Below are 15,497 nucleotides of genomic sequence, written 5' to 3'. Positions count from 1 at the left end.
GTTCTGCCAAAACGTTTTGTCATTTGGACCCCTTTCGGACTTCCTTCAGCCCTTGCGTTAAAGTAGAGTTCAAGAGGGGAAGAGAATGAGGATCCTCGGAAACAGGTCCGTGCTCCTGTGTAAATGTAGAAAGAAACTGAAGACCCGGTATTCCTTCAGAGGTGGTCCATTCTGAAACCTCTAGTTTGTTCCTCCAGAGTTTCTTGGAGGTATGTTCCTTAGTAATCCAGATAGGATGTCAGTTGTGTGTGCGGCAGCCCATAGGTATAATTCACTGGAATAAAATCAGGAAGCAGAGAAGGCTGGGACAGTTAAGCAAATGCCACCCTTCAGAGCACAGATATGCAAATGTGATGTGGGTGAAATCCAAGACGATTTCCTGCAAAGAGTCCAGGACTCTGGACAGTCCAAACAAGAGAGCGCTGCATTCTGTCGCTCCTCCAGGGTTGAAGCACACCTCTCTCTCTCTGCTACCGTGTGACCTAAAATGAATTTTACAAGTTAGCATTTGACACCCCATACCCACCAAAGATAACCCTGCCTGTTACCAGACCCATACATCCCTGTCTGTGTCACATGCATCGAATTTAATAGTGGGCATCTTTATCAGTAACCAACTTTGCCAAATCACCTGCTCAAATCAAATTCTTCTTTACATGTCTTGCTTTGAGGTTGCAAAGAAAAACACACCCAAAGCCTTCCACAACATGGTATTAGCACCCTAGCTCTGTATCTTGTTGCGTTATAAAAAAATCCCATCAGATTAGGTACGTTCATTGCCCATCAAGTTAACTCATGCATGCTAAGCATGCTTTGTTAATGGGGCTAAAATATGTCCAAACGAATGCTGAGTTAAATCAGTGTACGTCAGGATCAGAACGTTGCCTTTGTTCGTTCTCTTTTAAGACTTACGTTAACTTTCGTTTTCAAAAATAGGTTATTTTTATTAAACTACTGTATTTACTGGAAACATACATCCATTAAAAAGGGTGTTGTTTCTTCCATTTTTAAGCACCCAGGCTCATTATGGCTTAGGATCTAAGGAAACAGGCCTGCGGTTTCTATAGTTTGATTTCATCATGTAAGAAACTGTACAGGTTAGATCATCAATACATCAGCTGGGAATACATAAATAAAAACATAATACTTTAACATGTCTACACCATCCAAATACTTTTAAAGTAAATTATATTATTTGATCACACAGTCGTCATGCCTGGGCTTTAGACCCAATCAGGTATTTTTTCAAACCTCAGATATGTTTTAACTGAAAGACGGCCTTGATTTATGTATTCTTCACTATAATTGCTCTTTTGTTTGTGCTGGGGAATACTATAGAGCAAACGAAATGAAAAACCCTGTCCTCGTAGAACTTAGTTAGAAGCCCTGTCCTCATAGAACTTAGAATAGGGATTGGTATACTTTTTCTCTAAAAGACCAAACCATAAAATATTTTCCATGTTGCGGGCCACATAGTCACTATCACAACTTCTCAGCTCTGCCTTTATACCGCAAAAGCAGCCAGAGACAATACATAAATTAATGGGCATTGCTTTATCCCAATAATACTTTACTTATGGTTGTCGAAAATGGGATTTCATGTAATTCTCATGTGTTATAAAATATATTCCTTTTGCTTTTTTTCCCAACCATTTAAAACGTAAAGCTCCTTCTTCCCTGTTTGTTGTTGTTGTTGTTGTTAATGGCCTGTGAGCTAAAGGCTGCATCTGGTTTGCAAGACATCGCTTGCCGATTCCTACCGTAGAGGAAAAGGGCCGGACAAATAGGTAAATAGTATGTCAACAGGGGATACGAGCTATGGAGGAAAGTAAAGCAATACTCTGGAGCCCATCACTGGGGCAGGGAGGGCAGAAGGCTAGTGTTTCATAGAGGGTTGTCAGGGAAGGAGGTATTTATGGAGGTACTTGATGGAAAGGAGCGAGCCCTGACTCTCTGGGGGAAGAAGTTTCCGGCGAGAGGTAAATGCAAGGGCCAGTGCAAGGACTTTGGCCTTTTTCCGACTGAGGCAGAGAGGTGAGACAAGGGAGGCAGGGCCAGGCTATCCACTTAAAGGGATCCCTTTGGCTGAAGTGATAAAAGAGGAAGGCGGCAGGGTTCGTGACAAAGGGTGTAGAGAAAGAAGAAGCAAGGACAACTCCAAGGTCTTTGGCCTGAGCAACCAGATGACAAAGCTGGTCATTTTCTGAGCTGGGAGGGGCTCTCTCTCCGCCTAAGGTTCTTCATCTGCTAAGTGGAGAACAGTAACACCGGCCCCCTTCGGTTGTAGTGCAAAGGCAATGAAAAGCCCATGAGGTTAGGGCTCAGGAAATGGTGGCTCTTGTCATGTTAGCTCTTTCTGGATCTTTCTTTCATGCATCTATTGAAAACCCAGCCATGTTTATAGCCAGCCAACTATCAGTCTACACCTAGGATGGAATTCTCAAAGGCATCTTATTCGAGAGGAAGCTCATTCCCCACGCCCAGTTTGTTTTGGAGCCTCTCCGCCCTGAAGGTCGGAGGATAAGCCGCTGCTGCTCTCCGATTTAGTTTCTTTTAAAATACTTGTTGTGCTGATTGTATGTGGAAGGTTTGTTGTTATTTTGGTGGATAAACAGTTGCCATCGTGTGGCTGTTAGCTCCAGTCTCATGTGACTGGGTGCCCTGAGGGGTTCCGGCTCTGGCTCTCGGGATCAGAGAAGATAAGAGTTCAGGATAAAGGAGTCCTCTCGGCTAGACCTTGAAAGACAAGTAAAATTTTAGAAGTGGGAGGAGATGAAGAGGAAGGCCATGGGGTATGGAAGTACATGGCCTATTTGGTGAGCGGCCGTGAAAACCCATCCCAAGATGCTTATACTTTATAGTTTCTGCCAGTTACCAAGGGGGATCCATCGGTGGTCTCTAACTAGGAGGAACCTGGGCAGGGACTTTACCCTGGTGGCACAGAAAGCAGAGTATAGGCCAGTTAAAGGCAAGAACAGAGAGCAGGTGGGGCGCTCGGAAAACTAGGGATCCCGGCATCCTGCATGCTCGTCAGAATCACCCTGAGAACACTGTCTTCAAAGTATGGGTTTTTTTAAGCCCCGTCCATAAACATCCTGTAATGAGGCTCAAAATAGTTTGTTTTGAACAAGTTGCCATGATGAGTTTCCTGTAGCCACTGATACCATTAGGTAATTTAACATTGTGGTAGAGAGGATGACCCGTCACAGTAGTCCAAGAGACAGAGGAAAAAGGTATCGATTGAGTCCCGTGAGGAAGATACTCGAAGGACGTTGGTCATCTTAGATGTTGAGGGTGAGGGAGGTTTTGAAGAGAAAGCCTGTTGTTTAATTTCTTACCTCCTACCTCTAGGTTTTCCAGTACGAAATATTGGAAACAAAACAACTGGACACGTAATAGAAACTTTGAAGAACAAAAGGAAGTAAGAATCAGGTAGGATGCTTACACACAGCTACTCAAGAAAACGACCCTGTCCTAGAAAGCACAGTTTCTCAACCTCAGCACCACTGCCACATGGGGCTGTATAAGCCTTTGTTGTGGGCACCGCGCTGTGCATTTTAGGATGTGGAGCAGCGTGCCTGGCCCCCACCCCCACAAGGTGCCCTTGGCAAGCCCCCTCCCCGACGTGTGACAGCTAAAAGTGTCCTGAGATGTTGCCAAATGTCCCCTTGAGGGCAGACTTGCCCCTCATTGAGAATTACTGCTCTAAACACATACCTCTTCACTCTTAGTAGACGTTTTAAAATCAGGAACGTTTAAACATCTAAAACTTCTCAAGATTCAATGTGAATTGCTTACGTTAGCAAACAACAAAAAGCCTCCCGGGCAAGTCATTGCCTTTGGTGCTAAGAGGACATTGCACACAGTGTCAGGAGCCTTAATACTTAAATAGGGAGAAATGATTTAGCACATTTAGCAGGGTGGAGGTAATAAAACTCAGAATTGAATTAGGGAAAATTGAGGCAGGATGACAGAGAGTCAGTTATATTTTCCCACAAAGCAGTAGCTGCCTCCTCTCTGGGGATCCTGAAAACTACACCAGCGGAATAAACTCAATGCCAACCTTCCTGGTTAGGGAATGGTCTCCTCTCGCATTCCTATCTTCATCTAAGGCTAGTAACATCTCAAGTTGACTGCTACCTCTGTCACATTTGCACCTAAGTGGAAGTGGAAAAGAAAATTCGGACCTAGATGGCTTACCGCAGATAATCTTATTTTTTAGCCTTTCTGTGTTCTGATGCTGCTGTGCATCAACTGTTAAGGACAATGGCAACTATCTTGTTCTACAGTTAATACCCCCCTCGAGGGAGGTAACTGTTCTACCTTTATAGGACTGCTGTCTCACCTGGGGTGTAAGGTCCAGTGTCGATTTTAAGGTGCAGCTTCTGGGAGTACCAAGCACTTCACTGAAGCCAGTCACAGCTCCACAAATGAAGTTACTCTATGTGCAGAAGCTCCATAAAAGACATAAAATGTTTTATATAGTTCAAGTCACACTGACTTGGATGAATAAAGGAGACAAAGTTTTATGACTCAGAGATTATTCTCCAGTGCTGTATCGCTTAAAAAAAAAAGTAGCTACGTATCATGAGGGCTGGGGGAACTGTATTACGCTTCTACAGCTTTCCCAAGTGCTAAATGAAACGTCACTACCGTTGAGGAGGCAGCTTGAGCAAACTTCTAACCCCCAGCACATAGAGCCAAAATGGCCCTCAAGGTTTGCTTCCTGCAGCTGCCCTCGCTCTCGGCACATCAGTAGAGAGGGAGCTGCTGCAGCAGGGGACCCCTTAGACACATTCATTTCTGGAACACAGCTGGCTGGCACTTGTGTTCTTCTTTTATATTTATATGTAAGAGTCAATACAAGAATAATCTCGCAAAATGTAATTTCCTAGTTGACAAGAAACACGTTGAAGGACTTTTTTTTTTTTTTTATCGTGGATGGATTTAAGACCCTGGCTCCTTGGCCACTCCAAGATTTTGATTTAGGAGGGGGTGAGGGACGAAGGGCTGAAAGGGGCACATTGGGAAAGGATGGTGGAATCATCTTAAGGCAGGATTTGCTTAACAAGCACACTTAGGTTTACACTGGTTGGAAGTGTATGGGGAGTTGGTTAGAAGGAGAGCTGATAAAAAGGGTGGCAGTGCTAACCTCCTTCCCCCTCCGGCAACCTCCCCGAGCTTCTACTGCGCTGGACATAAAAGCATAGATCAGGTCATTTAACCTGATAGGTATGCTATCACTAACAAGGACACGTTAGTTGATCATTGCAATTAATGTTACAACGGTCTTGATATTGAAATTATTCTACCTAGATAATGAGGAACTAATCAAATCACTGACTATATACTATTGGTAATTTGGGGTAGGACAAATATCAGCTAAAATCTACATTTAAAATGTATTATAAAACCTTGTTCTATAATAGTCTGTTGTAGATGTAACCTTTTATTCATGACATACTTAAATATTTATTTTATAAAATCTCGTGTATTATAATACCCCACGTACACACACATAGAAGGAGAACTCACCTTCTCATGACCTCAGGGGTTGAAAATGATTGAGAGCTCGAGTAATTCCAAATACTCATAAAGGGGAAACTGTAAGCAAGATGAGAAACGCTTCAAGAGATGTTATACCTCCTCAGGGGCCACAGCTGACACAGCAACCAGAACTAAACAGTCGTCCCATTCCAGTGTGCCTAGCTCATTATAATCCTAGAATGACCGGTTTTATGAATATTTCCATTCAAGCAATAGTCGCGGAGACATGCAGCTGGCTCTGGGACGATTATGGGTAAGCCAAACAGCGAGGGGCCCTGACCTCACAGCTCTCCTCCTAGACAGAAAGCTGTCAGTATGAAGCCAATAAGTATAGCGCTCCCTGTAAAATGTAACTCTAGTACCGTGCTCAGAGATACAGGGAGCGTGAATCCTACCAGTGAAGGATTCCCTGAAGAAGTAATGGTGAACTAGAAAAGAAAGGCGGAAGGCACATTCCTTTGCAACTGTAAAGGCACCACAGGAAGAAGGACTAGACAGAAGGCCGAGACGGTTGGAGCAGAAAGAATGAAGGGAGGGAGGGAGGTAGTTTGCCAGGTTATTTACCTAGGGCCAGACAAGCACAGGCTAGCTAAGGAACCCAGAGAAGCCACTGAAAAATGGGGAGGTGGACTAGCTTAGCAGATCTGCAATTCGCAAAAACGACTAGGGTCATCCTGTGGAGAACAGACTGGGAGGGAATCAAGAGCGGGTGTGAGGCCGCAACCTCAGTCATCCAGATGAGACACAATGGTGGACCTCACGGGGACTATAACTATGGGACGCAGAAGCGTGGAGGGATTTGGGAGTCACATTCCCAAAGACAAAATAATAGAATGGACAGGGAGACATGAGGAAGAAGTTAAATTTCTGGCTCAAGAACCAGGTGGAAAATGGAGTCTTTCAGAGCCAGAAAGAGGATGATTTGGGGAGGAAACTATTGACTCGCAAGGCTTGAATTAGAGTCTTCAACCATTACGTCTCCTCTTAGGCAGCAGGTCTTTCTGTTTCAGTAAATCATCTGCAGGTGGATTCCTGCCATACTGTTGTGATGCACGGGACTGTCAACTCTGAAACCTCTACTTGAAATCGGCCCGTGAAGGAGCTGAACTGAATTCAGTACCCTGCCTAAAAGAATGCGTTTCCCCACCAAATCACTGCTCTGTAAAATCTGAAACTAAGGGTGATGCTGAGAAATGGACTTTTCAAAGGGCCAGAGTCACAGAGGGGCCCTGCCCAAGCAGGTTTATCAACAAGAAAGAACGCTGTCCTCTTGACGGCAGGACGAAACGAAGGGGGGGAGACCCCACAGGTAATGATATACTGAGGTTGTAAATTACAGTTGGGTTTTGTCTATACTTGCCTTTGTAGTTTTGACTTTATTGCCGCTGCTACAGGACCAACCTGAGTGATCTGGCAGCACTTTGCAATCCTCTCCTTCCAAACAAGGATTCATGTGACACCACCACTTCTGAATCACAACGGAAGCTGGAAGACAAAGCCAAATAATATTTGGGACATGGTTTCTTCCTCCAAATACAGGTAACATAAAGCTCAACATTGGTGAGTACACTGGCTTCCAAGATTGCTTATGGTGAAATCTTGTGAGTAAAGAATCCAATCAGCCGTATACTGTACAGAAACAAATAGTTTCTTTTTATGCAGTTGGCTAACCGAGGATGATGTAGTTAGTGAGATCTCGCACTGTGCAGTACGCCCGCCCGGGTTTGAATTCGGCTGTGCTACCTTTATGGAAGGATCTTGGACTAGCTTTTTTACCCTCAGCTTCAGTTTCTTCACCTGTACGATGGGAATAAAAACAGAGCCTTGCCAGAAGGTGGCAAGAGCATAAAGCCAATCCGTGTGAAAGTCTTGGCTGACTGTGGACCAGTCACCGTGTGGTCAGAAAATGTTCACCATTATCGTGGTCTCCGTCTCTGGTTGCAGGTTATAGTGGTGGACGCGGATACCGCGGTTGTGTTTCATACTCTTTGTTTTCAACAGCACAGACTAAGAACAGTCAACATTTTCAGCACACAGGGTGCCTCATCTCTCCACGCCATTCCAGCAAGGTGAGTAACCACTTGAGTCCACTACTAGACGCAAGTTAAGATGGGAGGGGCGGGCCACCCCCTCACATGCCTACATTCTCGACTAGTCAGTGAGCTTACCTGTGAATTCCCTTTCCTCTTCATCTCACTATCCCCACAGCAGTCTGCCAATTAAGCCCCTGAATCAGAAACTAGTACCCCAGATCTCTGGGTTTGCAGGCAGATGAAGAGAAGTTAAGACAAAACCATCACCTTGATGGTTATTCCCATAGATTTCAAAGGACGAAAAAGATTGTGATTGATTTTTAAAGGTGAACCCCCACCCTGCAGGCTGGTATAGGACAAAGCTCCAAAGCTGGGGGTAGTATGTGTGGATTGGGGGTGGAGGTAGGTTAGCCTTGTTTTTTCTCTTCTTTCTTTTTTTTGGGTCGAAACAGTAACACATTGACTTAAAAAAAAAAAAAAACAATTCTACCCCAATGGATTTTACCACTGCCTCAGAAGTCTCAAACTAAAGTTCAAGAAAAAGCAGGCATCCACAGCCCCACCTTGGAGAACTCCAGACCACCACCCTAAAGTAAGTGACACCAATTTTATGACTTCCCAGCGCCTAGAAAAGTTAGGTTTACACTACACTGTAGTCTATTAAAGGTGCAATAGCCTTATATCTAAACAAAAAAAAATTCGGTGTACCTACTGTAATGAATAAATATTTTATTGCTCAAAATTGCTAACCATCACCTGAGCATTTAGCGAGTCATATTCTTTTTGCCAGTGGAGGGTATGAAATACTGCAGGAACTACCAAAATGGGACACAAATACACAAATCTAAGCAAAGGCGGTTGGAAAAGTGGCACTGATAGACTACTGCCTCAAACCATCAGTCTGTAAAAACGCAGTATCTGTAGTACAATGAAATGAGGTATGACTGTAAGTCCTAAGAGCTACTTTTTCTCGAGTGCAGGACACATCGCCAGATGTCCTGCCTGCATTTGCTAATTTCAAATTCACTACAACTCTGAGGTTCAAAGTGGCTATTTCTTTTTTCTGCATTTTACAGAGAGGAGAAAACTGAGGTCTGGTGGTATTAAATGAGTTGCCCAGAGTCACCCTTTTTCCAAGTAGCCAAGCAGCATTGGAACAGAGGCAGTCTGACACTGCTGCCAACACTTACTACATACCCACTCCCTCGCACCAGAGATCTCTGCTAGAGGCAATGACAAAAGTAGGTAACGGAGGAAGCCAGTGCATTCAAAACTCTTCTCCTGTCAGGCAAATGCGATGTGGCAGGATGAGGGCATAGGATTGTTCCATTATTGGCTGAAGTAACCAGATACTGTATTTTCTCCACATGCAGCCACCGTTCCAGATTTGGCCAAATACTGAGCTATGTGTCCAACGAGTCCCATCCAAACCAACAGTACATGACTCAGGCAGATTTGTGATCTAGAATAACCAAGTGCTGTTTAAATCAGGAGGTGCCGACACTGAGAAAGGCACGCAGCTAAATGGGTTATTTATTTATGTCAGAGACTGACACTGCACTTGAGCGGACGGACACACTGGCGCCATGTCTGACCAAGTTACATTCTTTTCAGCCCCCGACATCACAACGGTTTCACCTTAAAATCGTATGGAGCTGTGTCATTTTCAAAGCACTTTTACATACCGTTCCCTTGTGATGGTCGCAAGAACCTTCATTGTGATGGTCGCAAGAACCTTCAGAAGCAAGAAGGGGAGGCAGACGGTTCCAGATCCACAAACCAGAGCTTTCCACAAAGTGAGTAATACCTGAATCGAGACTCTGTGTCCATCAGTCTTTCTACTGGTACCACAATTTGCAGTAATCGTTTAGATTAATAAGTGCTACACAAAACTGACCATCTTCAAAGGGCCGACCAGTCATTGATTATTTTCTGAGTACCTTAGTTTGGTCCCAAGTAGATATAAAGATAAACAAGAGGTGGTTCCCAGCCCTCAACTGAAAATGCCATCTGCAGGACTGGAAAAGTTATCTAAACGTTGCCAGAGCTTAGTTATATTTGCACAGAGTTAAAAGTGAATCTGAGGTACTTTTTTAAAAGGCTTTAAAACTGTTCCTTAGACAAACTTTCTTCCACTCAGCAGTGGAAACCTATGTGCTCTTGACAGGTATCAGAGCTACATGGATGAGTCAAAAAGAAGCTTTGACAGATGGCTAGTGATCTGTCCAGGTGAAGACAGGGGGGTCAGTGAACGGCCACCTGGAAGCCAGGAGACCCACGTGGCTCAAGTGAGGGGTCAGCAGGGAAACAGTGGGCGTGCAGCTGAGAAAGGTGGTCTGGGAAGCAAACTTTAGGGACTGTCAAGGACAATTCAGGACTTGATTCTCTAAGCAGTGGGAAACCATGGAAAGTTTCTCAGCACGGTAGTGCAACAAGCCAGGAAAACCTAGGTCCCTAGAAGGGTGAGTCTGGCAGGGACGATGAAAGAATTTAGAACAAAAAGGTGCCTGACAGGGAAGACCGACTGAGGTGTGAGTGAGGGGAGAAATCTGGGAATAAAACTCCCCGCAGAGGAAATAGACTGAATCCGATATTATCTCAGCTTCACAGCGGAGAAACGCTAGTACCTTCTCACTGGACTCAGGGGAATCTGAAATAATCCTGATGCCGAATCTAGAAAAGGAGCTTGAGGTGGGGAAAATGATGGAGTCAGGCTTTCATCACAGTCTCAACTACAGCATCGCCTAGTATTTTGTTTAAGGATTTAAGTGTAATAATGTATTTAAATAAATACAAGAAGGAAGCGTACGTAGTCAAGCCCTTTGGAAACTATTTACCACTGTCCTTTCATTTCGTTGGGAAATACAGAGCGATGGAGACAGATGCACAATAGACTCCTTAAAACAGCAGGCTGCCCTGGAATTTCAAATATTTCTCGTTGTAAAAAAGACATCATGTTCATATTTGATAGAATACATTGAGTGAGGAGCCCTAGAAGTAGACACTTGACCCAGATAAAGTTTCCTTGTGAAAGACTTAATCGCAAATGTTCTTTCAGAAAAGGAGACATGATAAGAGCCATCCCAGTAGCCAAAATACAAGTTTCAAATTCCTTTCTGAGTTAAGGATTGATTAAGGAACTCGCAGCTAAACTGAAAACCAACAGAGGGTTTGACCCGACAATGACTAAGGTGATTAAACAGCCCGGATGCTTCAGCTCTGAGTGCATACGGAGTAGGGCTATGAGCTGAGACAAAAGACTCAGAAGTAGGGTTCTATTAAAATAACTCTTGAGAACATCTGCCCACTTAACTGAGTTTTGCCTCTACAGGAAAATAAATTTGTAGGAGGCATACATGGTTTTTTTCCCTGGTGCCAAATACCATAATATACTTATACTTTACAAGAGAAAAGTGTCTTGTCACTTCTATTTTTAAAATGAAATTCTTTAAAAAGCCCCCTGCCTTAGGAAAATACAAAATATCCCTATCTGTCTATCTCCAAGCTGCCAAGCTCTAACGAATTTCTAGCTTTATGCAGAAACGAAGTTAAACAAAGACAGGCAACTAGTACTTTCTATAATGTTTTTTAGGTGAAAATGTAAGGTGACTAAGTAGCTACTGTGCTGCTGGTGCATTTTCTTTACTCTCTGTTGTATGAAATAGATGGAGGGTTTTTGTTTCTAGCCCTCGTCCCAAATAAATACCACTCTGTTAGATAAAACACAATATGTATTTATATAGCTATTTAGATAAGCCCACCTTCGAATAAGACCAACAGGCTCACTCCTCAACAGCTGGCATCTCCTTTGTGGACTTAGTGTGGTTGTATTTACACAGAGTTAAGGCTTTTCTAAAGAAGAGTGTATTTTTACCCTGAAACTACGCACAGAGAGATTAAGAGCACATCTTCGGGGAATATGTATCATCTAGAAAATGGAAACAGTCACAAGCATAGGTTCTGAGGTTTTAACGTATCGTATCTTTAGCTATTTTGCTCTCACCCCTGTTATTTCAAGACACTCACTGTGTTCTTTAAAAATTAAGCCATTTATTAACTGTTAAGATAGGTGGAAAGCCCTGCCCATTTATATTTCTGGTTATTCAAAGAAAAGAAGCCATTCCAACCTGACCCAGGTCACATGCATAAAAGCAGTAGTGAGAGGACTACAATTTTTTGAAGGAACGTTTTCCTTGTTCCCACACTTCACACATGACACAGTAGTGTTATCTGCACAGAGTACGGCGGGAGGCTGGGGCTGAGGGTGTACAGACTCCTGTGATCTAGGTTTGTCTTCCCAGCTAAAGGCCCCCTCGCACAAGCACACGCACACGCACATTTGGCGGAAACTGCTAAGGCAGGGTCTCTTGACCTACGTTTGGGACCAGATCATTTTATTGGGGGCGTATATCCTGTGCATTCACCATGGATATTCAGCAGCGTCCCTGGCCTCTACCTGCTAGATGCCAGTAGCACCCTCTCCCCCAGCATAACCACCAGAAGTGTCACCAGACATGGTCAAATGTCCCCCGGGCTGCAGGGAGAAAATCACGCCCCGGCTGAGAAACACTGATCTGTGGTTATCTATTTATCTACGGTGATGATTTAGATGTACTCGGCCCAACATGAGAGGCTATGCTAGATCATCAGACCTCATCAAAGCTTTGGCTGGTGAAAGTGATACTAATTCACAGTAAATATCATCACGCCACCTCTATTCCATGGCTTCCGTCCTCCCTCCACCGGGGGCGCTTCCACAAGTCTAACCTTTGTATCTCTCTTTCACACACACAAATCCTGGCTAATCTTGGGCTCACTGTGCTGACAGTCTGTGTGACCTGTCAGATTCAGAGATCACATTTTTCCTGCTCAGAAACCTCAGGGTATTTTATATGCACTTTGTTCCTAGCACTTCATCCATTCTCCTTGAATACAAATTCCCAGAAGGCAGGCAGTAAGCCCTAAAATTTGATTTGCTCTAAGGCCTTTAATATCACAGGCTCTGTTTACATCTCCAGCTTTGTCTTCTACCATTTCTGAGCCAGGCGAGCTGATTCCGCTTCCCAAGGTTGTCCCCTTCATTCTCAGGTGCTCTACACGCCTGCCCTCCCTAGCTCCTTCCTACCTGGTCAAATCAGACTGATGGCTTCTCATGGGCACCACCGCTTGACCCCTCGTCTGCTTTACTAGAGTTTGATTACCGATCTTTCCGAGTAAACTCTGGGCTCCTTGAAAGCAGGACCTGAGTCTAATTATTATGCTACCCTCCAGCATCTAGGACATGCCAGGCACAAATGTGCTAAATTAAAACTTGATAAATGAACAAACATACGCAAGAGGCATGTCCTTCCAACTTCCAAAGTACTTTTTGTAAAGGATTCTTCATTGTCCTTTACCTGACCAACAGTGAGAAGAACTCAGAAAACTGCTTCGTCTGCCAGGTGGCACAGAGAACATAACTGGTAAGAAAACCGTGTGAACTCACAACTTAAAGACAGACCCTGCATCTCACCACACAATCCATAAAGCCATGAAAGATGTCTGCAATACACACAGTAACTCTTGTCCTTAAATAAGCGAAATCCGACATCTCAGAAAAGATATTTGGGCATCATCCAAAGGAAAAAAACTATAGCTTTAAAAAGTAACTAACTGTCTTCCAGTCCTAGGCTTTCACCTTATTAAGTTTTTTTAAAACCGATGTTTAGAAAGCATTCACTTTGACAAAATAAATTGTTTCACTGTACTACACATTTATTTCATCTTATCCTAAAACGATTCAGCATTATCTCTTGATAAATGTGTAGAATACGGTTCCTACCACAAAACAGCCTTGTCTATGCCAGTAGACGAGTCAAAAGCAAGAATGCTTAACAGCTAAATAGTTTCTGTTTTAGGATCCAAGTACTCATAGCTTTAATCAAATAATTCCCCATCCCTTCTCCCAAATCCGAAATGTGTATTACAGACACATTTCAATAATTCAGGGGGACTTCATAAGTTAATTATAAGAAAAAAGCCTGATAGGAGGAAAAAAAAAAGCTACTTTTTCTCCCTTTTTAACTAGTAAAAGCTATGATTTTATGGAAGAGCAACAAAAAACACCAGGTAAGTATCTGTGGTGTGGATTAACAAAAATGCATAAAGACAGTCCAGTGTCTATACCAACATTAGTAAGTGCCCCCCCATGTCTTCTCGCCTTGGTTTTAATTTAAATGTAAATTCAAGTAAATTTTATATTTTAGATCCTCTCCATTCTTAGTGACAAATAAGATAAAAGGAACATAGCAGCAGCTGAGACTAGGTCTTCCCGCACGCCAATTAGCAGCATGATACTGCATAATTATTATGGGATAAAGATTAAGCAGGTAAAGCTAAAAAGCCCTAATCAAAACATGTTCAGATAAGGAACAGATGATCAGGGAGATAGGAAAACAGACATACCCCCTAACTAGAGCCTAAACTACAACTTCCTACACCTCCTCTGTGACTCTGAGCCAATAAACACTGACTGAGCACCGACTATTGGCCAAGCAGTGCTAGTGCAGGGAACACACATATGAAGACACGATTACAATCCCATCTTTCAGGGTTTTGGTGTGCTCTGGCCACCAAATGTTGCACTGAAGTTACAGATTTACATAAAGCTTCTCCTGCACTACCCAATATAGACGCTTCTAGGCACAAGTTCCCATGTAAATTTACACTAGTCACATCTCAAATGCTCAAGGGCCGCCTGTGCTTAGCGGCAACCAATCATACTGGACACATATACATCATGCCATATAGAGAGGGAGATACATAGAAAGAACACTTGCGTCATCACAGAAATTCTACTCTACAGACTCTGCTCCGACACCAAATAATTGGTCTCCATCACTAACTGATCCTCTACACTAGGGAAATCATGGACCCTGTGAGCGTGTTTCCTTTGCCACAGACACAACCAAAATGTCTTTCAGTAGAAGAACAGCTAAATAAATTATAACCTGTCCAATATAATGGATGCCGTGGAGCGATTAAACAAACAGGTCGATAGGTACTAGTACACAAAGAGCTCCACAACCTAATACTAATAGGAATAATGCACATTGGATTAAGAAATATCCAGTGATAGCCATTTGTGTAAAACACATTCATACTGAAATCTACCACATTTTCCACAGACCTGTCTTTAAATACACAAGTATATGGAAAATATATTGACCAAACCCATAGGGTACCCATAGGGTAGAGGCCAAAAGGGATTTCTCTCATATACAAAATTTAAAACAAGCCAGTGTATGATAAGGTATTAGTATTTCCTTTACTAAGAGACAGATGCTAATAGGAACTATTACCCTATCTGTACTTTCCAGGCATCGATAAAAGTGCTTTGAGTTTTGTAAAACATTATTTAGATATCTAAGATTTTTATATCCAAATATTCTAAACTAGACAGTATAAATACAGTTTGTTATGATTCGTGAGCTCCTGTAGAAGTTTAAAATACAGAGAGGCGATGTTGCTTCTGGATAAAATGGCAGAATAGGAAGACCCTGAGCTCACCTCCTCCCATGGACACACCAAAACTACAAATACCTATAGAACAACGATTTCTGAGCATGACCTAGAGAGTAGGAGAACATATTTCTACAACTAAGCCTATAAAGAAAAGGCCACATCCAAACAGGTACGAAGGTCAGAGATGTGGTCTAGTCAGAACCCACACCCCTGGTGCGGGGACCCACAAGCAGGAGGGATAACACAACCATGAAGCTCCCTGCCGAGGAGCAAAGGGTCCGAGCCCCACAGCAGCTGCCCCAGCCCGGGGGTCCTGCACCAGGAAGATGAGCGCTTAGAACATCTGGCCTTGAAAACTAGTGGAGCTTACGTCTAGGAGAGCTGGAGGAATGGAGAAAACTGAGACTCCACCCT

General features: G+C 43.4%; 1 protein-coding gene across 1 annotated transcript in view; it reads right to left on the bottom strand.

Annotated features, from left to right (window-relative positions):
• Positions 1-285: 285 nt before the first annotated feature.
• The window catches only part of TAFA4 (TAFA chemokine like family member 4), a 132,785-nt gene continuing 117,573 nt past the window's right edge, over positions 286-15,497 (bottom strand). The window contains exons 4-5 of the mRNA XM_060163755.1: positions 6,885-7,032; positions 286-457 (exon numbers count right to left, since the gene is read on the bottom strand). Coding sequence (XP_060019738.1) covers positions 286-457; positions 6,885-7,032 — 320 coding nt within the window. The remainder of the gene's footprint in view (positions 458-6,884; positions 7,033-15,497) is intronic.

Source organism: Lagenorhynchus albirostris, chromosome 10 (genome assembly GCF_949774975.1).
Source record: "Lagenorhynchus albirostris chromosome 10, mLagAlb1.1, whole genome shotgun sequence".
NCBI classification, from domain to species: domain Eukaryota; kingdom Metazoa; phylum Chordata; class Mammalia; order Artiodactyla; family Delphinidae; genus Lagenorhynchus; species Lagenorhynchus albirostris.
The sequence above is the reverse complement of the archived record's forward strand: the minus strand, read 5'-3'. Positions and strand labels throughout refer to the sequence as shown.